General features: G+C 41.5%; 1 protein-coding gene across 1 annotated transcript in view; it reads left to right on the plus strand.

The window, feature by feature from the left end:
- The window catches only part of apba1a (amyloid beta (A4) precursor protein-binding, family A, member 1a), a gene marked incomplete at its 3' end in the record, with an annotated part of 49,183 nt that extends 27,184 nt beyond the window's left edge, over window positions 1-21,999 (plus strand). The window contains exons 6-18 of the mRNA XM_083783413.1: window positions 1,134-1,390; window positions 2,118-2,243; window positions 7,074-7,172; window positions 7,408-7,447; window positions 8,431-8,576; window positions 9,025-9,057; window positions 10,270-10,356; window positions 10,799-10,984; window positions 12,412-12,591; window positions 13,301-13,513; window positions 16,486-16,605; window positions 19,882-20,022; window positions 21,928-21,999. Coding sequence (XP_083639539.1) covers window positions 1,134-1,390; window positions 2,118-2,243; window positions 7,074-7,172; window positions 7,408-7,447; window positions 8,431-8,576; window positions 9,025-9,057; window positions 10,270-10,356; window positions 10,799-10,984; window positions 12,412-12,591; window positions 13,301-13,513; window positions 16,486-16,605; window positions 19,882-20,022; window positions 21,928-21,999 — 1,700 coding nt within the window. The remainder of the gene's footprint in view (window positions 1-1,133; window positions 1,391-2,117; window positions 2,244-7,073; window positions 7,173-7,407; window positions 7,448-8,430; window positions 8,577-9,024; window positions 9,058-10,269; window positions 10,357-10,798; window positions 10,985-12,411; window positions 12,592-13,300; window positions 13,514-16,485; window positions 16,606-19,881; window positions 20,023-21,927) is intronic.
- Between the last annotated feature and the right edge of the window lie 804 nt (window positions 22,000-22,803).

Genomic DNA, 22,803 nt, shown 5'->3' on the forward strand with positions numbered 1-22,803 from the left:
ACCAAGTAACTCCTCCAGGTGCTCCTCTGAGTACTAGACCAAAAAAGTTGTGTGCAGCCCTGCATATAGTACACATATACACCTTCCCTAATGATTATCTGGTTTCAGTATTTATTTATGGTGTATTGTCTCTATTATTAAGGTTATTGTAGCAGTCAATTTATATTGGGGGTCGGGAGGGGGCGGGGCGGGGGTCCCGAGACACTGCCAAAGCATCTCCGGGGGTCCCCTGCCAAAAACGTTGAGAACCCCTGACCTAAACCACTCTTGTTTTCACAAATCTCTCCATGCAGAAATAACTTGCCATAGGAAATACAAAGCACTACAGTATATTGCATCCATGCAACTATTATGCAAAAACATTATTGCGCAATACCTACTGCCCTGCTTGCTGTGATGTCAAATGCGATGAGGACAATGCATTGCACTTACACACTGACTGCCAGAGTTAAGTACATCGTTTATAGCTGAATTAATTGAATGTAGCTTATCAGAAAACGTAAGGAAAAGTCTCGCTCGACTCAAGGACAGTGAGGGTTCAGGGGTTTGCTCGGTGCAGATTCAGAAAATACGTAGAAGGAGAATAAAATCTGCACTCTGTATAAAAAAATCACACCCGTGTGAACTGAGTGGTGCAATCCCCCCCCACCTCTCTCTCTATCTCCCTCTCATTAGCAGGCAGCAGGCACAGCACTAACCCTCTCTGTTTCTGGCGCCCCCTACTGGTACAGGTACTAATAAGTCATATACTCGTGCTCATGAACATGGATACATAGATACGCGGATACATAGATACGCACAGACATTGCTGGTTGTTTTTTGAGTGGTTGCACCACTCAAAAAAACGCCAGAAAGCAGAGAAAATAAATCATATTTTTATTGATCTTTCAGCAATATCCTAAACCGGCTGAAAAATGTTGTGATCACGTGATGTCTGTGTGTACACTTCTTCGTTGATCCTGGGATCATTCACAGGCTGTGTTAGAGCGCCCTCTATGGTAAACCACTGAAAACACGTGGATCTACGTCCATGGCAGTCGAGCGTTGGATTTGAGACAACGCAGACCCACGTCGTCGGCAGTCAATGTGTGAAACGACCAATTTAAAACGATCTGTTGCCGTTGCCTTTAAAGGAAACCTCCAGAACCACACGTCCGGCGCCGTCGACGAGGTCGGCGAGCGAGCCGCGGGGGACGGGAGACTGCGAGACGATCCGCGAGCGGACGACTCGCCGACTGCCGAGAAAACACTTGCGGCCGCCAGCCAAGGGGAGCCGTCAGAAGGCCCGCCCGGTGGCCAATCAGAGCAGCCCGTCGTGGTGAAGAACAATCAGCAGAAACGGGACGCCATCTCGCTGGCCATCAAGGACATCAAGGAGGCCATTGAGGAGGTGAGAATCACTGTGGTGGAAAAAGTACTCAAATGTTTTGCTTAAGAAAAAGTTCGGAATTAAAAATGTATTTGAGTGAAAGTACAAAAGGATTTGTATCAAAATGTACTTAAAGTACAGAAAGTAAAAGTACTCCTTGTGCAGAATGTCCCATTTCAAGTTTTCAACTGTATAATTAAAAATATAAAAGTCTTTTGAAAATGGCAGATCTACAAGCTCACAATGCGGCGCTACGCTATGCAATGGGGTCCGCAGATATCCATTGTTTTTGTAGTGATGACTATCGCAGTGTTTCGCACAACCTTTTCATGTCAAGGACCCCCATCTGAAAAGGTTTTGCCAGGGACCCCCACCCCCGCCGCGGCAGAGTGATTTATGTGAATAGATTATCAAAATTAGGATTTTTCAAAATGATTTGAACATTTCTAAAATAGCAGGTGTACAAGCTTTGAGAAATACTGCATTTTCCGATGAATCAAAACATTTTCAATAAAAAAAATGTGTATAACAGGATTAATTATCAATGAGTCAACACAAAAAAAAATATCACATAGATTTTTTAAATAATCGGCTAAATTGATTATTAATTAATTAATCACTTAAGCTCTGTTTAATCCTCGTACACAAAGAGTGAAAATAATGGATCGCAAAGTGTTATTATTTGCTATTAAAAAGAATGTTCAGCACTAAATTGATAGTTTGCAATGATAATAATCTTCACCGCCAGGTGAAAACCCGCACGGTGAGGTCGCCCTACACCCCCGACGAGCCCAAGGAACCTGTGTGGGTGATGAGGCAGGACCTGAGTCCCACCGCAGAATGCACTGACCTGCAGCCGTCACTAGGGGGCGAGGTGAGCACAACTAACGATGTGTCGAGAATGTTGTCAGTGGCATTGGGCTAAACGGTGTTGACATTGTGTCACATTGTCAGGCACGTTTACGTGTGTGTGTGTGTGTGTGTGTGTGTGTGTGTGTGTGTGTTAGCTCTAACACAGGTTAATGGCTCTGTGAGTCAACACAACACTGTGGGCGGGGCCTATTTCTCACAAACAAACGCCTTAAGTCATGAATTCAACATCCAATCATCGTCAAATTGGAGTCGCATGTTGAGTGGCCACCTCCAAAGCCACTTTCACTTCTGCCCATGGGGGGCACCACACACACACACACACACACACACACACACACACACACACATTCACACACACACACACACACACACACACACACACACACACACACACACACACACACACACACACACACACACACACACACACACACACACAGTCTGAGTACAAACTCTATTCCCCCTAACAGCTTCCTCTGTACACTCCACTGACACAACGCTGGGTAGGGAACACAGCCTGGTGGAGAGTGCACTTTTTTTGTTCTTAAGTTTTTCTATGTCACTCCCCGTCTCTCTCTCCTCGTTTCCTGTCTGTCTCAAGTCCAGACTTACTCTATCAATAAAATGCAAAAAGCCCCAAAAATATCTTAAAATAAAAGTTTGTGTGTGTGTGTGTGTGTGTGTGTGTGATGTGTGTGCAGCGTGCGTGCATATTTTTCACACTTCATGTAGGTAGTGTGTAACGACAAGACAGGAAACCAAGGGCAGAGCGAGGGGAGACAAAAGACGGGAGTCGGTTTCGAACGAGCGTCCTCGTGCCTCCAAGGCATATACACACGCCACACCCCCATGCTTTATTTATTCAGTGTGGGGGAGCGAGAACACCAGGAGTCTGTGAGAGGCGTCAATAATTTAGTGTTGAAGCTCAGATAACTGAGGCAGAGAAAGCTCCTTTTATTCTTCCATGGCTTACCTCTGTATGTATACAGGGGTAAGCCATGGAAGAATAGAAGAGCCATGGAAGAATATATATGTGTATATATGTTTCACAGTATACTGTGAAACATGGGGGTCCAGGACCCCTAGGCTACGGGGTCCTCAGAGTCACCCAGAGTTTGTGTAACGTAACATTAACTTCATTCAATTCACAGTCTTGACTTTTCACATCCCTCCAGTCTATGTTTACCTTTGCAAAAATGGAAAGAACAACCTCACACGCACGCACACACATATACACACAGGAATATGGTCCTTACAACGTCCATTTCTCATAATTCTACTATTCATTAAGGTCCACACGCACACCGACTCGTGATACACAGTGAATTCTGATACCTAGCTTGTGTCACCTGAGTAGCCCGCACGCAGCTAGAGACGTGCGCTGACATCACTTCTCGTCTGGTACACTAGCTGGCCAGTGGACATTTGTTTATCAAAACAAAACAAAAATTTGGGGGGGACGGAACCGTACGCAGGTTCTGTTTATAGTTCAGCTGCACTGTGTGAGAACATGGAGAACTATTGGATGTACCAAGTGGACCAGCATGAGAAAGAAGAGACCGCCACCAAACAGGCAGAGCCGGTGCCAGAACCACCGCACGGAGATGAGGTTTGACTCGCTCTGAAATGGTTCATCGTTTAATTTTTTTTTATATTCGGTGGTGGAAGAGAGGAGAGAGACTGAAAAATAAGAGGAGGGACAGGACAGCATTGTACTAGAAAATATAAAATAGCATAGGACTTAATGATGGTGTAAGCCTTACAAAAAACATATACCTTGCTTACGCAGTAAGGGATATGTTTTTGTAAAACTATAGCAGTGGTCTCTCCAGCTCTTTCGTGAACACAAAATACGTTTTCAGTTTGGGATACGATTTTATTTATTTTTTCCAATCAGAAAAGACAACCCCACAAATATAATGCATCAGTTAAAATGTTATCGTGCTCCATTTCCAATTGTATCATTGATCGTTTCGTCACTTCCAATTCCACTTGTTTATCCTGTGTGACATCTCCATTCTGATTGGACAAAATCGGTATCCCCAACCTACTACCGAACAAACACTTCATAGCAATGATTATGGAATATAGAGCAATTTAACACTCATTCTAATAGAAAAAGAAAGGACTTACAACCCCTTTAAGTGGTCAACATTTACCATCAAGTCATATATTATTACAGATAATGTTCCTTGATTAAAGATGCTTTTGTCTAACCTGGTAGCATATCATGTGACCTGTGTGGCTCAGAACCTCAGCCTAGAGACCAGTATCCAAATATATCCTCCTTTAAATCCCAAACAGCACCAATATAATTCGCCACGCAACTCTTTGCAACACGCAACTACTTGCAACCATTATCCCCAATGGCAGTTGCATTGGTGGAGTCTATGGTTGTAGGCCAGTCAATCTAAGGTTTGAACCAAAATGAATTGCAATTGTAATTGTTCAAGGTTTTTATGATCCTTAAAGGACAACTTTAGTTTTTTTTCAACCAAGGTTCATGTTTTAGGTTGTTATTAGAGAAACTAAAAGGTGAGAGTTAATTTTCTTTCATTTGCTGCTTTCTCTCGTTTTGGGAATTTTAGCAGTTTTTGACAGGGGGGCGGGGGCATTCGAGCATGGGGCTAAATATGTATTTTTTTACAAAATTTGATGGCGATTAATTTCTTTATGGTTTACTATAGTCCTAATAAACGCCAGGAAATTACATCTGGCAACAAAAGATCACAGGATCTACTGAATGTGTCAAACTGACATATTGAGCCTATACACACAGTATAAGCCTTCCCCCAGTAGGCTACCTTCACATTCAGTAGATCCTGTGATCTTCTGTGGCCAGATGTAATTGCCTGGCGTTTATTAGGACTATAGTAAACCATAAAAAAAGAAATCACCATAAAATTGTGTAAAAAAATACATATTTAGCCCCATGCTCGAATGCCCCCGCCCCCCCTGTCAAAAACTGCTAAAATCCCTAAAACGAAAGAAAGCAGCAAATGAAAAAAGATGAACACTCACCTTTTAGTTTCTCTAATAACAACCTAAAACATGAACCTTGGTTGAAAAAAACTAAAGTTGTCCTTTAAGCCCAATCCAACAAACAAAACGTTTTTTAAGGTAAACCACACCAATGCAACTCATTGAGTTGCAATGCATTGGTGTGGTCTACCTTAAAAACCATTTTGTCACAACCTGTCCCTTTGGTGTGGTTTGGGCTTTAGGGTCATCCAAATGACATATAAAAAAATGTGAATTAAGTAATTACTGGATCATGGTAAATCCAGGGGTTGAAAGTTGGGGTATCATTAACAACCTATAACTTACTGTAAGGCAAAGGGTTTTCATTATTCTGAACCCATTGCAAGCATTCGTTTTGCATGAAAAACACTCCTTGGGCTCAAAACAGCCATAGCCATCATCACTTGCCCAAATGTGAGCAAGAGGCTATGGCCGAATCTAGCCCAAGGGGTGTTTTTTTTGTCCAAAACTAATACTTGGAATGGGTTCAGTATCATGAAAACCCCCTAGTTTTTACACATCACATGCTATACTTAAAACATTCAACCCCTGAATTTACCACTAAATATGTCATTCCCAATTTCTATATTATTTAGATGACCCTAAGGATCATAACAAACCTTGAACGATTACTATTGCAATTCATTTTTGGTTACGCCCCTTTTTAGCTTAGATTGACTGGCCTATTGACCTTAAAACGGTTTTGTTGCCAAGGAGTTGCGACTAATTGCATTGGTGCGGTCTGGGCATTGAGGCTAGTGGTTTTGAGGCTATAGTGGTTAAAGAGATGTTTGGTTTTTTCGTGTCCCTTTTCCGTGCGGGAGGCCAGGGTTTGAAGTATTAGTTCGACATGTGGGAACCGCTCGAACATGCGCTGCTCCCGTGCTTATGGTTAAGTTAGGGCTTGAGGTTGAGGTTTGTCGGACCAATGACTAGTCTGAACTAAGTACTGCACCCGATCAAGTTTGCAGTGTGTGAGTCATTATTAATTCTGAAGTGTTTATTTTTTTCTATAACAGACAACAGATATTAACAACTAATGAGTTCATACTGTATTTATACATTATTTAGGCCTACAATTTAAAATTATAAAGTAAACACAATAGCCACATTATTAAACCATTGACACTTAATAGTGAGTGAATAAGAGTGAAGGTTTTCCGACAGACACACGCACGCACGCACACACACACACACACACACACACACACACACACACGCACACACGCACGCACACGCACACACCAAGCATCATGCAGCAAAGGTTATTGTGTTCGCTATCCCACCTCCTATTAATGTTTGGCTAATGATTGAATATATTATGTTTTGATTGAATACTTTATTAGTCAGAAATGTTTTCAGCACGTGGTACAGTAAGACATTCAAGCTAAAAGGATAACACATACTGTACACATACTCCTATGTATTCAATACCAATTAATACAAAAAAATCACACCCGTGTGAACTGAGTGGTGCAGCTCCCCACCTCTCTCTCTCTCTCTCTCTCTTCTCTCTCTCTCTCTCTCTCTCTCTCGCGCCCCCTACTGGTAACCTATAGTCATATACTGGTGCTCATGACCACATGGGTACATGACCACATACATACATACATAGGCGTACACGGACATTGCTGGTTGTAGGAGTGGTTGCACCCCTCAAAAATGTTTGACCTTGTAAAGCGACCGAGTACCAAGAAAAGTGCTATATAAATGGGGCAATTATTATTACATTCTGGTGTGCACACACGAAAAAAAAAAGTACAGTACTAAAGTAAAGATACTTAATGCCTCTCTGTGTGTGTTTGTCCAGTCCCCAGGTTCAGAGTCCTCGTTTCCACTGGGAGCAGAGTCTTCAAGCAGACACCTGCTTCAAGAGGACACTCTGGATTCACCACCTGCTAACAAAGAGGTGCTGGAAGAACTACTACATTTGTTATCCTAGTATTTATTTATTTTACTTGTGAAAAATAACAAAAATACTTTCCATAAAAATATCCAATACTTTGAATTAATTTATTCATTGGAAATTGGTATTCTATTCTATGTGAAATTCCTTTATTTTGTGAATACAGATAATTTGGTGAGGTTCTATTTGCATAAATGTACCATATTAATTATTTGTTCCATGTACTCTACTTCCATAGGCTAGAAGAAGTCTGGCATCCTTCCCTACCTATGTTGAAGGTGAGTGTCTCACTTCCATTCAACTGTCATTGCTGTCGGGCAGATCTTATCTCCATATTCTAAAAATATATATATGTTTTTTTGTAAATTAATACCCTACTCGATCATACTACGGCGTCACACAAAAGCATCCAAAGTAGCAGATCCACAAGCAGATATGCGTGGCGAGAACCACAGTGCTTTGAGCTTGTAGATCTGCTACTTTTGCTGCTTTTGAATTTGAATCCTGAAAAGTATAACCGTTTTGGTTTTTGGACATATCGAGGTTTCCACCCGACAGAGACGATATACACTCCAAGCTTATTGAAATACAGACTTTCCGTTCCTAGAAAGTCAGCATGCTGAAATGCTAACTCTGCCGATGATGTCACTGGTAGACAGGTTTCGGAACTGTCCCCAGCCCTCCCTCTGAGACACAGAGTGAGTAGACAGAAATGGTGCCATCTTATAATATAATGCAGTGATGACCAATTGCATCATCTCTGTCGGGTAGGAAAACTCTTACTGTTAAAATATCAAAACATATCACATCGTCGAGCTTGCAGATCAGCTGCTTTTGTGTGACGATGCTGTGGTATGATCAAATACACAGTAGGGCGTTAACTTGTGGGAAAAACGTGAAATGTTAAAATAATGGAGAAAAGAGGTTTCTGCCCGACGGCAACGATATCACGATAGGTGGAAAATGGGCGTTAACGTTCTAACTGCCTCCTCTCCTCTCCTCTCCTCTCCTCTCCTCTCCTCTCCTCTCCTCTCCTCTCCTCTCCTCTCCTCTCCTCTCCTCTCCTCTCCTCTCCTCTCCTCTCCTCTCCTCTCCTCTCCTCTCCTCTCCTCTCCTCTCCTCTCCTCTCCTCTCCTCTCCTCTCCTCTCCTCTCCTCTCCTCTCCTCTCCTCTCCTCTCCTCTCCTCTCCTCTCCTCTCCTCTCCTCTCCCCTGCCCTCCCCTCCCCTCCCCTCTCCTCTTCCTCTTCCTCTTCCTCTCAGTCCCAGGCCCATGTGACCCAGAGGACCTGATCGACGGCATCATCTTTGCCGCCAACTACCTAGGCTCCACCCAGCTGCTGTCGGACAAGACTCCCTCCAAGAATGTACGCATGATGCAGGCCCAGGAGGCCGTGAGCCGCATCAAGGTACGCACACACGCACGCACACACACACACTCCATGCAAGAAGTACATTAAACTTTCAGGGTGGTGGTACAGACAGTAGGGAGTAATATGGGTCATTATAATAATATCTTTATAAGAGGAATCATGAAATGTAACAGTTTCTGACCGAGGCTAAGTCCTTGAATATTTTTTCGACGTATTTCCAGAAGCACTTATATTTATCATTTTTCATTACATTTTTCCATTACATTTTTGTAAAACCCACCCACAAAATTTTTAAACATTTTTGTTGAGGTTTGAGTTGAGTTGAGGTGTCTGCACGATGTCGAGGATTAACAATATAAGGTGTTAATCGTACCATCATTCTTTCACAACGCACATGTTGAGCCAAAATGATCAGTCATGATTGTGCCTCTGCTGCCCTCTTAACTTATAATGTTTCTACTCTTTTCTCCTCCTCACCCTGCAGACGGCCCAGAAAGCAGCCCAGAACAGGAAGAAGGTGTGTGTGTGTGTGTGTGTGTGTGTGTGTGTGTGTGTGTGTGTGTGTGTGTGTGTGTGTGCGTGCATACGTGCGTGCGTGTGTAGGTCTACTCTAAGTTGTGTTCTTTCCCTCACTACTCCTCATCTCTCTGTCTATAGATCAGACAGATTTCATCGGATGTATTGATTGGTAGACAAGCACGTCACGGTAGATAGATACTCTAGTCTAGATAGATACCACAATCAATAAATATGATCTCTCTTCCATCGATAAATCCGATGGAAGAGCTATGTCAACAAGATGTGACAGTAATCTGACGTGATGTTAACAGCTACACTGTAGTTACACAAAGCTCTCCTCCTTAAAAAAATACTTACAGAAAAGGTATCAGCTTAGTATGGAATTGCTAAGAATATTGCCATTGTTTGGATAGTGTTGTCACGCCATATAGAGCGTCGCAGTCCCGCCCCCTTTCATGACGACCACAGGCCCAGGAAATAATTCCCCATAAATTTTCCCCATAGACATTTCAAAAAAGTATTTATTTAAAGATCTGTAGGCCTCGAACAAAGCCAACTCTGATCGTGACAAATCATGACATAGAATTTCCCCTCTGAAATGGACATGGTTTGACACATTGCTGGCCAGGTTCTGGAATAAAATCCCAATTACAATGGTGACGGTTCGCGGGCCGCAGTTCCATGAAAGCACCGCTGTTCCAAGAATCTAGAAGGGAACCTTTTCTTAGAACCAAGGTTATTTTGGTTGAAAGGGGGGCCTCTGTGGACTAGTGCTGTCAAAGGCCTGTTTGTTGACGTCTCGTCCAGATCACATGGACCACGGTGTAGTCCAGTCAGATTGGAGGCACGCCGACGTTACTTACCGCACACATTTCTCTCTGTTACGTACACAGTCACACCTTTAACTCTGAGCATTCAAATAACTATAACCAGACCCACTTTCAACCCGGTGGTCCTGTTTTGAGCATGTCAATATTATGAGATGAACATATTCAAAGCTATTACGATTTCAAAAAAGGTTCACCGGTTTAAAGTGTGTGTGTGTGTGTGTGTGTGTGTGTGTGTGTGTGTGTGTGTGTGTGTGTGTGTGTGTGTGTGTGTGTGTGTGTGTGTGTGTGTGTGTGTGTGTGTGTGTGTGTCACGTGTGTGTGTGTGTGTGTGTGTGTGTGTGTGTGTCACGTGTGTGTGTGTGCGTGTGCGTGTGCAACAGGCCCCTGATGGAGAGCCTCAGCCCATGACAGAGGTGGATCTGTTCATCTCAACAATGAGGATCAAAGTCCTCAACGCTGACTCTCAGGTATAATACCAACTAATGGAAGAACTATCACCCCCTCACGCCCCAAAACATCTAAATTGTGGGCTTGTAGATCAGCTGATCAGCAGTCAGTCATCAGTCCTTTGGGGGGGTGGCGTTCCAGGTGGTCCCCAGCTATATGGAGAGTTGGTAACCATACAGATCTTTAACTCTTGAGAGTAACATGACACCAAATGGTCCCGTAAGCGTCCATTTGGTTTAATTTTACGTTCTCTAGAGTTAAATGTTTATTTTTAATTTCTGCATCACGTCCGTGGCCCAAATGCCGAATAAATTATGGGCCTTGATATGAATAAAGTGGAAAATCACTGAGCTATAGCTATGCTATTGCTGAAAATATTTGAGTGCGTAAAAAAAAAAAAGGGGGTGTTGAAAATATATATTTTTACACAATTCTTCTCTCGTAACTCTCTGCCCGTTACAGGAGACCATGATGGACCACCCTCTGAGGACCATCTCCTACATCGCCGACATCGGCAACATCGTGGTGTTGATGGCGCGGCGCCGAATGCCGCGCTCCGACTCCCAGGAGAGCACCGAGGCGTCGGAGCCCGACCAGGACGACAAGCGGCAGTACAAGATGGTCTGCCACGTGTTCGAGTCCGAGGACGTGAGTGCATCCGTGTCACCATCCGTTAACTGTTTACATTTACTTGACCCATTCGGGACGGGAACCCCTTTTGGTGTTTTAAACACTGTTCTACAAATGTCTTCTAAATCCTGACAGTTTCCTGAAAAACCCCATGTTTCTATGTTGGTCGTTCTCAAACATTTGTATGTCCCCCCGAGAGGCAAAGATTTGAGTTAAATCATTCACTCTGAAAGAATATTCAAAGATTTGCACCACATTTTCACGATTTTTCAAAAATAGCAGACCTACAAGCTCGTACCGCGGCACTCTGTGCCGCGCTATGAGCTTGTAGATCTGCTATTTTTCAATAGCTAAATTATAACATAATGCTTAAAACACCTATCTACAAGCTTGTAGATCTGCCATTTTTGAAAAATTGTGAAAATGTGGCGAACGTTTTGAATCTTTGCTTCTGGGGGGAAGCAAAATATGAAATATGAAATAGAAAAATATGTAGTTCCAGGGAGCACTACATATTTACAGATGAGGGTCCGCGGCCAAATACAGATAATTCCGACAAACAGTTTTTACTTTTATGCCACTACAATTGTTTGAAACTAACTAACTAACTATAGTTACTTTGTAGATTTGTATTATTATTACAAAGTTTTTATATTGTATACATTTGAAAACTTGGGAAATGGGACATTCTGTTTTCAAATGCAGCCTTTCTGCATAATGAGTACTTTCTACTCTTGATACTTTAAGTACATTTTGACACGAATAGTATAATAGTATAATATCACTGAATAGTGTATGCAATTAATGCATTTTGCCATAACCATTTATTTTGCCATAAATCAGGTAGCTTTAAGGTACGGCCATGACAGCAATGGTAGGAAAAAAGATATATAATATTATCATCAATATTATCATCTTCGGTATTCGGTTTTCATCCAACTGTTTCCTATATTCGGTATTCGGTTTCGGCCAAGAATTTCCCTTTCGGTGCATCCCTAAAAAAATTTATGTAAAATGGACTCGTAACAGGGCTTTTCTACATTGCAGTATTGATACTTTTACCTATTACAGTAAATCATGTGAGTATAGTTTTAAGTTAAGTTAAGTTTTGCCATAACCATTTATTTTGCCATAAATCAGGTAGCTTTAAGGTATGGCCATGACAGCAATGGTAGGAAAAGAAATATATAATATTAATCATCTTCGGTATTCAGTATTCGTCCAACTGTTTCCTATATTCGGTATTCGGTTTTCGTCCAACTGTTTCCTATATTCGGTATTCGGTTTCGGCCAAGAATTTCCCTTTCGGTGCATCCCTAAAAAAAAAAATTCCGTACTCGTAACAGGGCTTTTCTACATTGCAGCATTGATACTTTTACCTATTACAGTAAATCATGTGAGTCTAGTTTTTCCACCACCACTGACCACCGGTCACCTCCTCACAGGCCCAGCTGATTGCCCAGTCCATCGGGCAGGCCTTCAGCGTGGCCTACCAGGAGTTCCTGAGAGCCAACGGCATCAACCCTGAGGACCTAAGCCAGAAGGAGTACAGCGACCTGCTCAACACCCAGGACATGTACAATGACGACCTCGTCCACTTCTCCAAGTCGGAGAACTGCAAAGATGTGAGTGACGCACGCACGCACACACGCACACACACACACACACACACACACACACACACACACACACACACACACACACACACACACACACACACACACACACACACACCCCTCACAAATGGTTGCTTCTGCCATTAGATGATGTTTTTCTTAAGCTCTCAAAGGAGCACGTTACAGACTTTCAACCTTATGGGTCATATCGTCGTTGTCAGGCAGAAACTTCTCATCTCCATATTTTTACTTTTTTACTGTGTTCTCTTACCCTCTTTTCCATACCGTAGCAAATTACTGAAAACTATATATTATTTTGTATTAATTCAAAGATCCTGTATTTTCTTCTTCTTTTGGGCTATTTTGTTATCGCAATATATGTCGTGTCCAGCTTGCAGATCGGCTATTTAAGATTTAAGAAGTGGGACATGCTGCATAAAGAATACTTTCTACTTTTGGTACTTTTAAGTATACTTTGATGACAATACTTTTGTACTTTTGAATTCCGGAATTAGTATTTCCATATTGCAGTGTTGACTAATGTAACGCCCGGGATTCGAACCTGGGCGTTACCGGGGGAACCGGGGGAGATATTAGACTTTTTGAGGCCATCAGGCTGAGGCTCTGAGCCACTCTGCTACACTGATACCAAAACATTTGATTATTTCTTTTTCCACCACTGATATTAAGCATGTTGTGTGACGTCGTCGTTGTCCAGGTGCACGTGGAGAAGGCCAAGGGAGAGATCCTGGGCCTGGTCGTCGTGGAGAGCGGCTGGGGCTCCATCCTGCCCACGGTCATCATCGCCAACATGATGCATTCTGGGCCGGCGGAGCGCTCCGGGAACCTGAACATCGGCGACCAGATCATGTCCATCAACGGCACCAGTCTGGTGGGACTGCCTCTGTCCACCTGCCAGAGCATCATTAAGGTGCCACACATTGTTATTGGCTTTAGCCATTGTTGAAGAAGCGTATATTTTATATATATATATAACACAACTGTGCTGTGCAAAAATTGTGAAAATACCAGGTCTACAAGCTCAAGAAGTTGTTAAACTACTATTTTCACTATTGTATTTTTGTATACCTAATTTTTTTTTAATAATGTTCTGAGATTAGGGTGAGATTTATAAAATGTTTTATCAAACAGGGATCGTGGTCTCTCTAGTCTGTCATGTCAAATTCCTTGAAATTACTAGGTTTTTAGACTCACTGCTCTGGTATATATTTTTAAAATTAATAAATATTCTGACAGTGAGAGAAGGGTAAGCACCGCCCCCTTGTGGGAGTGTTTGGTAGGTGCACCTCTTTCCCCTGATTTCAGAGTTACCATCTTTACCTGACTGGAACATTTTGCTCGTTGAACCGCTAGAGAAAACCATAGCTAGCATTATGATGCTATGAATGAATGATAGCCCACCTTGTTATGAACAAAATAACAAATGAAAATGGAGGATGGATTTATTTGAAACTATGGCCATAACATTTCAAGACGTTTCAATAATATTCATATGATGTGCAAATACGTTTTAGCTTTTTCTATTTCTTTTGATTTTACAGATCAACAGGCATGGTCGATGTTTTCTTACCGGTATTTTTTTTTTTTAGAACATACGTGTTTCTATTTTTCACTGTCCCTCACATATCCCATTTGCCATTTGATGTAAAGTACACAGGGTTATAGTCGCCATTTACGGTCCTTTTTTGTTTTCGATCATGAAAATAACTTCACTGCCGCAGTTTTGCACTAACCTTTGAAGATCGGTCGTAAAGGTACCTCCATTTCGCGATCGTCCCCCTTAAAATGACGTGGTCGCTTTTCCTAGTGTCGGGTAATATTCCACAAGTGCCGTCGATAACAACACAGAGAAACACAGCGACCGGTAGTGCGCCGCCATTGCCAAGAGGATTGCATTGAGACCCGATTACCCAGCAGCCCTGAGAATTGAGCGTCAGTCAGTGGTTTCGTTCCGGTCATGTGACGTATCCCAATGTGTCCGTGGAAAACCTTGTATGTCTTAAAAGTTATCAAAATTGGCAAATAGAACAAATAAAACAAAACTCAGGAAAGTCAGGTTCAGCAGTCAAACTTTGCCTCATTCATTATTAACTTTTATATAATCACCTCCTGCGTTATTGAACTCGTGCTCAGCTCAACCGCTCTCTGTCGCACAATCCAATACGATCTGTCCTACAGTATTCATTACTTATATTATTATATATTCACTAACTTATATTCTTATATTCATTAACAGCTTATAGATCTGCTTTTTAGATTCATCTTCACAGTATTAAACATTCGGGCCGGGGTCCTTGACATGAAAGTGTTAGGGTTCAGTGCACAAGATTTAACCCATTTTGGGCGGGAACCCCTTTTGGTGCTATTGAAAAATAGCAGATCTACAAGCTCATAGCTACGAGATTGTAGGTCTTCTATTTTTGAAAAATCAAATAACGACTGTCAGAAAACTGTCATTTTCAAACAGACATTTTTAGAATCTGTGTCCCAGGCCAGTGATTTCAACCACAAGTCGGCACAGTTGATATACAGTTATAGATGAAAATACAATTCATTTATTTTTTTGGTGGTTTTCGTTTTTAGCCACATTAACACAGTTGGAATGTTAAAGAATGTTTTTATTCCATCAGAAAGTCGTTTTAGTGTCATTAAGTCGTTGCAATTGCTTAAACAAGTCACTATGTCTAATGTTTTAACAATTGGGTTAAGCAATGCTAACCAATGCTAATCAGAAAATCTGTTTTCCTTTCAAAGTATGCAAATTCCGCTAAAATCCGCTTTTTTGTACACAATCGTTTTTGAAGATAATACTAGTCTTTTACTAACTGGCTAACAGAAATAGCAGAGAAAGAAGTATTAACCATCGTATTTTGTAAAAAGTGTGTTTATTTTCGGTCCGCCTAAAGCTAATGTTCCAGATGGGGGCACTGGTGAATCAGAACAATGGAACATGCTTCCTGTTTCCAATAGCAGAAGAAGAAGACAATGTAAACATTGTGTCACCATAACGTGGCTATTATTAGTTACTTTGGAATGTACCTGCCATGAAAATTAAGGTCATAATAACGCAGATCACATCGATATGTAATATAGCGCGATATGTACTTGTTCTAGCTACAGGATTGATATCAATATAATGCTAAACGTAGCTAAAAAGCTATCGCGGGGTTGCCAGGTTCTGAGCAACCCGGTATATGAAAACAAGCCCAAAATAAGCGAAAATAGCCGATCTACAACAATACAAATCTTGTCCCTAGACCCTGGCATACATTATTTTCTGCAGACAAATAATAATAACAGGCTAATATAGCTATTTTATTTGTAGGCTACTCATCTGGAACATTTACATAGGCCTGATCTAATAAGGGTCCACTTGGTTACCAACTCTCCATAATCAACTACACTTTAAAAACAAGCCCAAATAATCAACTAAACTTTATTTTTGTCAAATACATTTTTAGTAACAGGTTATAAATTATTATAAAATTGGTACAGTAGGCCTATGCATTATTTTTCTTTAGAAACAAGGCCAACTAATTATAATAAGCAGACATGGCAACACTGCTGGTTGAATAATGGAGGAATGAAGGGAAAACAGCGCCCCCTAAAGTCACAGATCACTGCTGAAATATTAGAAGGGCAAATTCTGTACTTTGGGGTTTCCAGTTCAACAAGTTTCAAATGGTCATATCTTCTTCATTTCCCCCCCAATTTCAATGAGCAATACATCATATGAAAGGTTACAGTGTGCATTTTCATAATAATGTATAAAGAACTGAAAAATGACCATGGCCCCCTTGTATATTAAACCTCTGGCACTGGTCACAGAATCTGATCTCAGGTCAAAATGCGTTAATACTCTAGTGTTTGTCCTGTATACAGGGTCTAAAGAGCCAGCCTCGTATCAAGCTGAACATCGTCAGATGTCCCCCAGTCACCACTGTGCTGATTCGACGGCCTGATCTGCGCTACCAACTGGGTTTCAGTGTCCAGAATGGCATTGTGGGTATAGTACCGTGGAACACACTCAAACATGAACATTTAACCACTTAAAGCTACACATACTTTTCATATCCTGACCTGGGTTCCTGTGAACCCAGGCTATTGACATTTTTCCCTGCCAAAGTACTGGGGCTCCTTGTGTGTGTGCTTTGCTTCCTTCAGGCCGTGTTGCCATGTCTGCTTATTATAAACAACCTTTGACTTGTTTTTCTGTAAAGTCACTTGCAAATTAGTTAGTTGATGTTTTTTTGGGCTTGATTCTAAAGTGTATAGTAGTTGCTTATTTGGGCTTGCTTCCACATTTCTTCACATCAAGGAACCCCAGATTAATAGCTATGTAATTGTCCACAGACATCCATCTGAACATATTTTGTGTTTTTGATTTATTATTTAAATAACGGATGTACAACCTCACAATGTGTCACTGTGAGCTTGTAGATCAGCTATTTTCATTTGTGCTTGTTTTCATAGACCATGGCCACTTCCACTGCAAGAGGAACTTATGCACACATGCACAAATGCAATGCACTATGGGCTGTAAGAAAAAGTTGAATATGTTTTACCACTGAGCCAATAGAACCTGCCTACTTGCTCAAAGGGTTGCATAATGCAGTATAGGGAGTCACGAATAAGGCATAAGGCAGTAATAATATAATATGACAATAGTGAGTCAATAAGGGAACTTAACACTTAGACTGCGGCCTGGTGGCCACAAGTGGTAAATAGCTTGTCGCGGGGCTGGGAGATTCCTACTCAAGTAAGTACTTCTGTTTTCCCCGCTCGGAGGAGGCTCGCAGACCTCCATTCAAATCAGATCCAAACCTCGGATGTCTGATCAGCACAACGGACAGCGACGAGGGCATGCAAGGCGTTGCCTAGCAACCGGGCTTGTATATTTGGGAGATGTGTTTGTTCATGTTTAACATATACTTTGTAAAACATTCCTAAAATATCTATAAATCCTTAGTACATGTTATTAAGTGCCCTATAGTAAAGTGACGACAGTTCATCATTTACAACTGTCTGTTAATGTTAAAGGGATTGTGACATTAAAAAAAAAGGTTTTGGAATTGTTCTTATTTTTTTTAGGTTTTCTAATCTCAATTGCACCCAAAAAACATGAACTTTTAACATTCAGTAGATTTTCTGTGATCTGGGGTTTTCTGGCTCAAACAGGTGCTCTGATTTGCCGGCAGTAAGTGACATCACTTTCTGCAAATCCCATATATGTCAATGGGATTTGCCAGCAGATGTCACTGTTTCACTGTGTTGCCTGTTTTCATTGTAGCTCAAAAGTAGCTCCAAACCCCAAAGAAAACTTCAGACCACAGAAAATCCACTGAATGTTCAAAGTTCAGGTTTTTTAGGTGTAATTGAGGTCATAAAACCTAAAAGAAAAAAGAAAAAGAAAAATAAATGAAAATGAATGTCATAAAACCTTTAATGTGTTTGTTCACGTTTAACATTTTAGGTTGAAGATGTTGTGTTGCATTGTGGGTAATCCTCAGTACAGAGGAACTCCATACTGAGGGTAAAGGCTCATACATAGTCTGGATTTACGGTGGTGGGGTGACCACTGAACTACAACATGACGTCACGAGCCGCGGTGAAGAGCAAACCACCGCCACCGCTCCAGCCCTTCTCTCTGTTTTTACTCACCACCGCTCAACGTTATTTCAGCTCCGGTGGTCAGCTCACCACCGGAGCAGTGGTCACCTTACAACCGAAAATCCAGACTATGAATAGGCCTTAAGATGGTCTCCTGTTTGCTCAGGTACAAACAAATTAATTACCAACATCTAAGCTTCATATAAGTGGCCAGATATGCACTCATGTTTACATAGTGTTATTCAGTAACATTCGTTTTTGTATGACATGGTATCATATGACATTGTTTATTTAATTGTTTGAAAAACGGTTAGCATGTTAGCTAGCTGTTAGCACAGCTGTTAGCTGTGCTGTGTAGCCTGTGTTACATGAGAATTCACTGACATGGAGTATGACACAACATACTCCATGTCAGTGAATTCTCAGCACAGCTTGTGTAGCCTGTGTTACATGAGAATTCACTGACATGGAGTATGACACAACCTGGGCTGTATTTTGCATGTCTTAAGTACCAGGTCTTATTCCCTAACTTGAGTAACTAAAGACCTAGAGGCGTGATCAATGCTCTTTGGCCACTCAGAATAGCCAAATGGCATTGATCACGCCTCCAGGTCTTTAGTTTACTCAAGTTATAGGGAATAAGACCTGGTACTTTAGACACGCAAAATACAGCCCTCCATGTCAGTGAATTATCATGTAACAGGCTACACAGCACAGCTAACAACTGTGCTAACAGCTAGCTAACATGCTAACCATTTTTCAAACAATTAAATAAACAATGTCATATGATACCATGTCATACAAAAACTAATGTTACTGAATAACACTATGTAAACATGAGTGCATATCTGGCCACTTATATGAAGCTTAGATGTTTGTAATTAATTTGTTCGTGCCTGAGCAAACAGGAGACCACCTTATCCTCAGTATGGAGTTCCTCTGTACTGAGGATTACCCACAATGCAACACACATCTTCAACCTAAAATGTTAAACGTGAACAAACACATTAACAGACAGTTGTAAATGATGAACTGTCATCACTTTACTATAGGGCACTTAATAACATGTACTAAGGATTTATAGATATTCTAGGAATGTTTTACAAAGCATATGTTAAACATGAACAAACACATTAACAGACAGTTGTAAATGATGAACTGTCGTCACTTTACTATAGGGCACTTAATAACATATACTAAGGATTTATAGATATTTTAGGAATGTTTTACAAAGTATATGTTAAACATGAACAAACACATTTCTCAAATATACAAATAGCTTGTATATATTATATAACATCAGTTACAAATGATTTAATAATAATTTACAGATGTAATATACATGGCTTATTAATGAATAGTTTACTACTTAATAATACCTTATAAATGATTTGTAACCATAGTTATAACGGTTTTAGTAATCATTTACGAATGTCAACAAACAGGTTGTTAATGATTTGTTAATAGTCTACAAACTGCTTATAAACGTTTATAAATGCTTTATAACGGGTCATTATTGTAAAGTGCTACCAAAAGGTGTTTTCTAGGCACAAGGCAGTACGGAGTCAGTAATGGTACCAAACTAATCAAAGGCACTTGATTAGGTAGCACTTGATCACACCCATTTCCATAACGTGCGAGGCATTGAAGTGTGGTCTCTCCTCACAGATCTGCAGCCTCATGCGCGGCGGCATCGCTGAGCGCGGCGGCGTGCGCGTGGGGCACAGGATCATCGAGATCAACAGCCAGAGTGTGGTAGCCACGCCCCACGAGAAGATCGTCCAGATCCTGTCCAACGCTGTGGGAGAGGTGAGGATGTTATCGGAAACACTCTTGTTTAGAACTCTTTATACCAGTCGTTCCAGTATGGAGTCCCGGAGTGGCCATTGAGGGAGATTGTTTTTTTTTTTAATGCTACCTTAGCGCTCGAGTTCGTAGGCCTACTGTAACTCGGCCTACTGTAGCTCAAGTTAGTAACTTGGATAACTTAGTAACTTAGTAACTAGTAACTCAAGTTAGCATTATTATGTTTTCGCTCTCAATGGCCACTCCGGGGCACCGTATTCCAGTGTTGATTTTGATTTTTGTTTTAGTCATAGTTTTTTTTAATCATATTTTAGTCATCTGATTTTGGCAGGCCTTGATGGCGTCGTAATACCTGATTTTACACTTGGTTGCATGCTGAAAATAGCCGATCTACAAGCTCACAACGTGTTTCAGCGCGACACATTGTGAGCTTATAGATCTGCTATTTTCAGACACACAACACCCAAACTCAAACATAAAATGACTTGTCTTTTAGTTCTACTGGATCTCTTCTCCACTAGTCCCTCCCTAACAGTTTAGTCTACTTTTTATCTGTTGACAAAATTGTCAATATATAAACTTTTACGTCATAGTTTGTGTCAAGTGGTTCTCAAAGGTTTTAGGCCCAGGGCACCCGTAAATAACTTTATCATCCACGGCACCCCTTAATGATATTGTTCATTTTTAGAACCTTACATTTAGGTCATATTAACAACGGGAGGTATTAGGCATGTAACGATATATCGTATATCGATATATATCGATATTAATCCCGGCGATATGAATGGATTCATTGAAATAAAGTGCTTTTGGAGAGCACTGTATTGGGGAGCTGTGTGTGTGTCTGTGACTGTGCCCAGGTGATGATGGTTGTTGATGCTCATCAAGGAAGGCAATTATGTTTCTGCACTGTCAAAAGTAATGCTACTTCTTTTGCAATGTAGTTAAATAAAAAATATCAGGGGGGAAGATAAATTATATAAAATGTAATTTAATTTAAAAAAATATATATTTTTTTAATATCGTGAAAAATTGTATCGTGAACCTCATATCTTGATACGAATCGTATCGTGAGTTGAGTGAATCGTTACATGCCCAGGAGGTATGATTAATTCTAACTCGACTAGCAACGGGACATAATCTTTGCTTAAAATTGGACGGAATGATTTAGAGTTATTAACGTTTTCAAGTTTTCGGTCTCGTCGGCTATTGGGGGGGAACATTTTCAATTACGTCCCATTCTTGCGCAAAATCGGATGTTGCACAACAGACGCTCCCAGCCTGTCGGGCGATGCGATCGGTTTTGATATCAATAATCTCTGTCCTTTTGATCAATCTTCGTCATGGGCGCTGGGCGGTACTAATTGAAAAGGCGGAGTACTTCGTCCTGTGCGCTCAGGGTGTTAACAGTTTAACTGCTTAGACCCTCTATACTGCAGACCCACCTGGGTTGCACTGAACTTGCGTGAGTTATTTTTCAGTTATTTTACAGTGCACCAAGTCTCTTCACCGAAAATGTCAGATCTACAAGATCACGGCTATTATTGGTGAATGTTCCCCCCGGAATAGGGATGCTGAGGCTCAACGTGGTTAAACGGCATATTATTTTCAATCTGCCATAATGGAAACTTTCTTCCTTGTGACGTACTGGATCTTAGGGGGGGAAGATTGACATATTTACATACCGTTAATGACCAATTCCAAATACTATGGAAGCACTGTGGCACCCCTGGATTCACGTCACGGCACTCACTTTGAGAAACTCTGCTTCATACAACAGGTCCATAGACTCCTTACACACTGGGGGGGGGGGGAGCACCAATTTGCACAAACATAACTCTCTCTCTCTCTCTCTCTCTCTCTCTCTCTCTCCCCCTCTCCCTCTCTCTCTCTCTCTCTCTCTCTCAGATCCACATGAAGACAATGCCTGCGGCCATGTACCGCCTGCTAACCGCCCAGGAGCAGCCTGTTTACATCTAAAACAAAAGCAAAACAAAATACCTGACCTCGCACATCTTACTCACCTCTCACACCACCTCCGACAACTCCCCTGATCTCCAAAGCTTCCCATCTGAAGGAAGCAGACCCCCCCCCCCCCCCCTTGCCACACCCTCCTCCGGGCTAGTGATTGTGGTAAATGTCCGAAATTCCATACTAACATACTATTTAGTTAGTATCTATCTTTTGTATATCCGAATGCTTAGTAGCCAGTACCTTAGTACGTGAAATGCATACTCAATTCGGGAAATATCGCGGCTGTGCGACAGTGCTGACACAATGCTGCTTTGAATGTCCAACAGATATACCCGACCAAACCTCTGTTGTAACGTCAATTCTGATATAAAGTATTAAGCCCATGCAGAGTGTAGTTATTATTAGTTGAATCCCATGACATGTCAAATGCAAAACATTTAACCGCTATCGTACACCGTGATGAAACGGAAACCCGTACGTGTGGTACCTCTGCTTTATCACAAGAAGGGGGGAATGTCCTAACATTCCGCGTCGTCTCACAAGTATGTCCGAGATGAAACGTACTGTTGCGTAACTATGTGTGCACTCAAAGGTACGTCGCGAAAATAGCATACTGAGTAGTATGTAGTCTGTGATTTTGGACGCGACCAAAGCTTCTAAATGCAGCCTTACGAAGGACATGACATTGTCATGTCCTCTTCCTGACCTGGCCAGTCTGCCTATAGCTGTGGTGTGACTGGCGTCAGTGTCTCTCTCCTATCCCCGATGTCCCTGCAAGATGTGTAGTTTCATAGTGCTCAGTCTTCCTCT

Source organism: Protomyctophum parallelum, assembly GCF_964188405.1.
Source record: "Protomyctophum parallelum genome assembly, chromosome: 15".
Classification (NCBI taxonomy): domain Eukaryota; kingdom Metazoa; phylum Chordata; class Actinopteri; order Myctophiformes; family Myctophidae; genus Protomyctophum; species Protomyctophum parallelum.